This window comes from Chlorocebus sabaeus, chromosome 7 (assembly GCF_047675955.1).
Source record: "Chlorocebus sabaeus isolate Y175 chromosome 7, mChlSab1.0.hap1, whole genome shotgun sequence".
NCBI classification, from domain to species: domain Eukaryota; kingdom Metazoa; phylum Chordata; class Mammalia; order Primates; family Cercopithecidae; genus Chlorocebus; species Chlorocebus sabaeus.
Window position 1 is genome coordinate 30,062,187 of NC_132910.1, and position 5,889 is coordinate 30,068,075.

Here is a 5,889-nt window from a genome sequence, read left to right on the forward strand (position 1 = left end):
AATACAGAATGGACATTTTAACGCACTGCTGCCTAAATATACTCATATACATAGACATACATATATCTATATTGAGTTTATAAGTTTGGTCAGGCACAGAGGCTCATGCTTGTAATCCCAGCACTTTGCAAGGCTGAGGCATTAACATTGCTTGAGGACGGGAGTTTGAGAACAGCCTGGACAACATAGCAAGACCTTCATCTCTACAAAAAAATTTAAAAATTAGCTGGGCATAGTGGCACACACCTGTAATCCCAGCTACTCAGGAGGCTGAGGAAGGAGGATTGCTTGATGCCACGAGTTCAAGGCTGCAGTGAGCTACGATTGCACCACTGCACTTCTGCCTGGGTGACACAGTGAGACCCTGTCTCTAAAAAACAAAAAAAAGTTTATAAGTTTAGAAATTACAAACGTGCTTGTCTATAATATGGATATGGTATGGGGACTCAACAGAGAATATTTTATTTGTGTAAAAGTGACAAGCATTTTTGTAAAATATTTACATTATATAAGTTTATTTTAGCTACACAATTTCACATTTGAATTAAAGTTAACTCAGGAGTGCAAATTCCTCTTGCATTTTGTAGATGCTCTGACTTGCTGCTGCTAGTTTATCAGTGAACATTAGTTGGGTGTTGTCAGAGTAAATGGAGAAAATGTTATCTGTCAGTATAAGTAGGCCCACTTGTGTCAGCAGATAACAGAGAGAAGAGAAATAAGGTGTCATGTTGAAGTATGAAAAACTAAAAGACTTTTAAAAAGTATATAATAGTCCCATCCTTATCCTCAGGGGCTAGGGTCCAAGACTCCCAGAGGATACCTGAAACCAAGGATAGTACCAAATCCTATTATATATTATGTTTTTTCAATCTGATAACCAAAAAGCCTGCTAAGTGACTAATAGGTGGGTAGCATATAGATCATGGATATGTTGGACAAAGGGATGATTCACAGTGGTGTGAGATCACGTGAGATTTCATCAAGCTACTCAGAATTGTGTTCAGCTTAAAACATATGAATTGTTTATTTATGAAATTTTTCATTTAATATTTTTGGCCTGAGATTGACCACAGGTAAGTTAAACCTCAGAAAGTAAGACCACCTATAGGGGGGAACTACTGTGCTTATCCTTTTAAGAGTGATTCCTGGCCAGGCACGGTGGCTTACGCATGTAATTCCAGCACTTTGGGAGGCCGAGGTGGGCAGATCACGAGGTCAGGAGATCGAGACCATCCTGGCTAACACGGTGAAACCCCGTCTCCACTAAAAATACAAAAAATTAGCCAGGCCTAGTGGTGGGCACCTGTAGTCCCAGCTACTCGGGAGGTTGAGGCAGGAGAATGGCGTGAACCCAGGAGGCAGAGCTTGCAGTGAGCCAAGATCACGCCACTGTACTCCAGCGTGGGCAACAGAGCAAGACTCAGTCTCAAAAGGAAAAAAAAAAGAATTACTCCTTTAAATATTATTTTCAGGGAAATACACAAATAGCATAATTGAAAAACATTCAATAAAAAGCAATTTGCAAGTAATATGATTTAAGAAGTGGGTACATATAGTTTCCATTGTAACTTGTAATATACGCTAAGGTGGTATATGATCTTCAACAAGATGAAAACAAATAATAAAAATTGTTTTTAGGTAATATCTGCTCATACTTCATGGAGATTTTTTTCAAGAAAAGATCTACAATAGGAACTTCTTTTTTACCTTAAAACACCAGTGTAGTGAAACTGATCTCTGCTTACCTAAACTCTGTTCAGTTGTAACTCCCCCTTCAAAGTATTTGTCTTTAATTCATTTTATTCCTGTTAATCCAAAATGCAATTTTAAAACCCCACACATCTGAAAATGTCAATTCAAAGTGGCATTTACTATCCAGGCACTAAAGTATTCACCACCTGTAATATGCCTAGTATTGGGCTATATATGCGATGGGATTACTTAAAAATAAAAACCATGCATTTTGTTTCATAGTTAAACAAAAAGCATGCATTTTGTTTCATAGTTAAGACTTATGCATAGTGACCAATTAAAGAACACAGCATGCCAGGCTTTGTATGCAGACAAAAGTGCTATGGTAATTCTGAAAATTGTTGTATTATTATGAAGTGAGAAGTTGGGAAAAAACAAGGAGAAGGTAAAGCAAATTAGGAATGCTGTAAATGCCTAAAGTGGATGGTGAGGAGGAAAACACACTGTTCAAGGTTAGAGAAACAGCAAGAACAAAAAGAGTGAAAAAGGTGAGATATTTTAGGCAGGTGAAAATTAATCATCATCCTAAAGCAGATTTGTGTGTTTGGAGTGGTGGGGACCAGTCTTTTTTATATCCCCAAGCTTTGCTTTCAAATTTACAACTGTCAAGTTTCAGAGTTTCTCACCTATCTTTATCTTGTTGATGATTTTACTTATAGCATTCTCTTGGTCATGCTGTCCTGATTTTACCTTATTGCATAAGCTTTTCATTCTAGAATCAGAATATCCTTTCTTATATAGTTCTATACACTGAACAGTTGCCCATTTCCTGTTTTTTTCTTTTCTTTTCTTTTTTCTTTTTATCTAGCTGCCAGCATTTTTTTCTCTTAAGACTAGCATTGAAGATCCGGGACATGATCCAGGCTTAAGTTGGCCAATGCACTTCAGTCCGCAAATGTTTATTAAGCCCTTACTGGGAACAGGCATATATACAGATGGAAAAGCCATGGTTCTTGCCCTTTGGAAGATTTTAGCCAGGGTAAAGCCTCTTTCCTGCCTCAAGTCTGCCTACATTGTTTTCAACTACAATTGCAGTTTTAAGTTTGCCAAAATAGGAAAAAATAAAATGAAATGATAAATGCTAAGAAGGCTAAAAAGTCACCAAAAATAAGAATGAATAGCTTATACCTGTGAGGCATCTGTGACGAAAGGGTAGCATGGTAGAGTCGTTTGGGTCTTTACTCTGTCACTTCAAGTATAACTTTGAACAAGATGATACAGGGAAAGAAGAGGGGAACTGGCATTTCTTGATTATCTATGATGTGTCCAGAACTATGACTGGTATTAATTATATATTGTTATTTAATATTCATAGATCACACTATCTCCAAATCCCCTTAGAAAACCATAACACCACCACAAAAAAACAACAACCAGATTCTTCCTCTTTTAAAGACGACCAAAACTTAGGTGCAGATAGGCTAACCTTGGAGTTTCAGACAGACCTGAGATTTCACCCTGGTCTCAACCCCTTAACTCTACCACTTATTAGAGTTTTGGCTAAGTCATTCATTCATTTATTCAATACCTAGTATATGTCAAGCATGCTGCTTGACACTGGGTTTGTTGTTGTTGTTGTTTGTTTTTTGGAGACAGAGTCTTGCTGTTTTGCCCAGGCTGGAGTGCAGTGGCAGGAACTCTGCTCACTGCAACCTCCACCTCCCAGGTTCAAGCAACATTCCTGCCTCAGCCTCCTGAGTAGCTGGGATTACAGGCGCACGCCACCATGTCCAGCTAATTTTTGTATTTTGTGTTTTAGTAGAGACAGGGTTTCACAGTGTTGGCCAGGCTGGTCTCAAACTCCTGACCTCAGGTCATCCACCCACCTCGGCCTCCCAAAGGGCTGGGATTACAGGCACGAGCCACTGTGCCCAACTGACACTGGGTTTTAAGGCAACATTGTGGCATGCTCCCTTTCCTCAAAGCTCTTACAGTTCAGTAGAGGCAGACAGCTATGTAAGGAAGCCCCCGTAGTTAAGTAATAGATGTAGTTCTGAGGGTCTGTAAACTGTAGTGTGGGGTACAAAGTAGAACCTAGTCCATGCTAACCCTGGATTGGTAGGTGGCAGAGCTCAGGAAAGCTCTCAGAGGGGAGGTTACCCTGGGATCCACATAGTCACCCATTGAATCAGGTGATCATGAGAAAGAACAAGATATTCTAACCTAAGTGAGCATTAGGGCCTGAAACAGCTTGGTAAGAAATGAAAGTGTTTCAGATCTGGCTGGAGTAGAGAGCTGCAAGGTAGTGGTAATAAAATCTACTTCACTTGTTAGAGGATTAAAGAGGTAACATATAGACAGTGCTAACCATAATGTCCGAGACATACTAGGTGCTCAAAAAAATGTTTCTTTTCTGCTTCCTTTCAGTTTCTCCAATTGATTATATCACTTTCCACCTCTGAAATTCCATAATTTTTATCACACTGTATGGGTTCTGATTGTGAACTGGTTCACACACTACTTGGCACACTGTTCATGTTTAGTTAACAGTCTCTACCACATTTGATAGAAGGCTGGGTAAAACAAGATGTAAATTTTAATAAATGATTGAAGCAAAAGCTAAATTGAACTTCAATACTTTCTTCTCTGCCCCTCTAGGATAACTACAGTAACTTGAATCGATTCTTTTGCTTATGTGTGTCATGAATATATAGAGCTTCAGTATCAGTTCAACGCACTGAGGCAGAATTTAATGTTTCCAGGGAAATTGTCCATTTGCTTCCAAACCGACAAGAGCTGCTTTTCTGTCTCCAGAAGTTTGTAAGATCACAACATCCACCATACTGCCAGGAGGAGACTTGAACGCAACGCATCATAATAATATGACCTTAGAACCCATCATTTGTACAGAACTTAGAGTCAGCCTTATCTCCACCCCCAATTTGTCTCTGTCTCTATTATATGGTCCTGTACATACTTTATCCCCTCCAAAAGTGTGTAAACTCTGAAGCCATGACTTGTTTTATTCAACTTGTTCAGCTGCTGCTAGCTGCCCCAATCTACAGTGCTTTACCCTTTTCAGATAATTAGCAAATATTTGTTAAATTTTACAGACACCAAGTTGTTTTCTTTTCTCTACTCGCGTGCAGTGCGGTGGCAACAGGCACAGTTTGAGATGCAGAATTACAGCGGCGAGCTTGTGGACCTGTATATGCAGCGGAAAGGCTCTGCTAGTAATCGCATCATTGGTGTCAAGAACCATGCATCCATCCAGATGAATGTGGTAGAGGCTGACAAGGTCACAGGCAGGTTTAACGGCCAGTTTAAAACCTGTGCTATCTGCGAGGTCATTTGCAGGGTGGGTAAGTCTGATGACTACATTCTGTGATTGGCCAAGGCCAGTGGCATCATCTGAAAAAATTTTTGACTGGAGAGAATCATGGATATGGAAAGTTTGTCATAAATAAATAGTGAAAACCTAAAAAAAGAAAAAAAAAAAGAAATTAGAAAACATTTAAAAAATACCCAGTTAATCAGAAATTAAACATAATCCCACTTATTATAGTAGGGTTCCCTGAGCTGTGGCGGCACACTCATCTAAGATAAGTAGACGGAGGGTACAGCAGGAGGTACCCTATCATTTCAGACTGTAGCTGTCATGTCATTTATCATGTATTTTCAAAGAATCTGTATGGTGTGGTTAAAAGCATGAGCCATAAAGTCATAATAGCTGTTTTTGAACCCTATTTAAAGTCATAAGACCTTGCGCTTGTGCCTAATCATTTTGTGCATCAGTATTCTGTTTTGTAAAGTAAGAGTAATCATAGACACTATCATATAGTGTTGTCAGAAAGATTTACTGAATTAATACATGTAAAGCATTTTAGGATAGCATGGGCACATTGCAAGTGCCCAATAAGAGTTAGTTCTTACTTTGTACTCTGCTACAGTTTTATATAAATGTTAACAGGAGCAAGGTAGTAGCTTGTCTACAGGAAGGAAATGCAGGGCTATAAAGAAGAGGGAGGGCTGGGTGTGGTGGCTCACGCCTGTAATCCCAGCACTTTGGGAGGCCGAGGCGGGTGGATCACGAGGTCAGGAGATCAAGACCATCCTGGCCAACATGGTGAAAACCTGTCTCTACTAAAAATACAAAAATTAGCTGGTGTGGTGGCACACACCTGTAATCCCAGCTAC

The 5,889-nt window shown here is 39.5% G+C and overlaps 1 protein-coding gene across 1 annotated transcript; it reads left to right on the forward strand.

Annotated features, from left to right (window-relative positions):
* The first annotated feature begins 4,811 nt into the window (after window positions 1–4,811).
* LOC119620953 (small ribosomal subunit protein eS21-like) lies at window positions 4,812–5,392 on the forward strand. Its single transcript, XM_037989148.2, has one exon. The coding sequence runs from the start codon at window positions 4,868–4,870 to the stop codon at window positions 5,078–5,080; it is 213 nt and encodes a 70-aa protein (XP_037845076.2). The 5' UTR covers window positions 4,812–4,867; the 3' UTR covers window positions 5,081–5,392.
* Window positions 5,393–5,889: the final 497 nt, after the last annotated feature.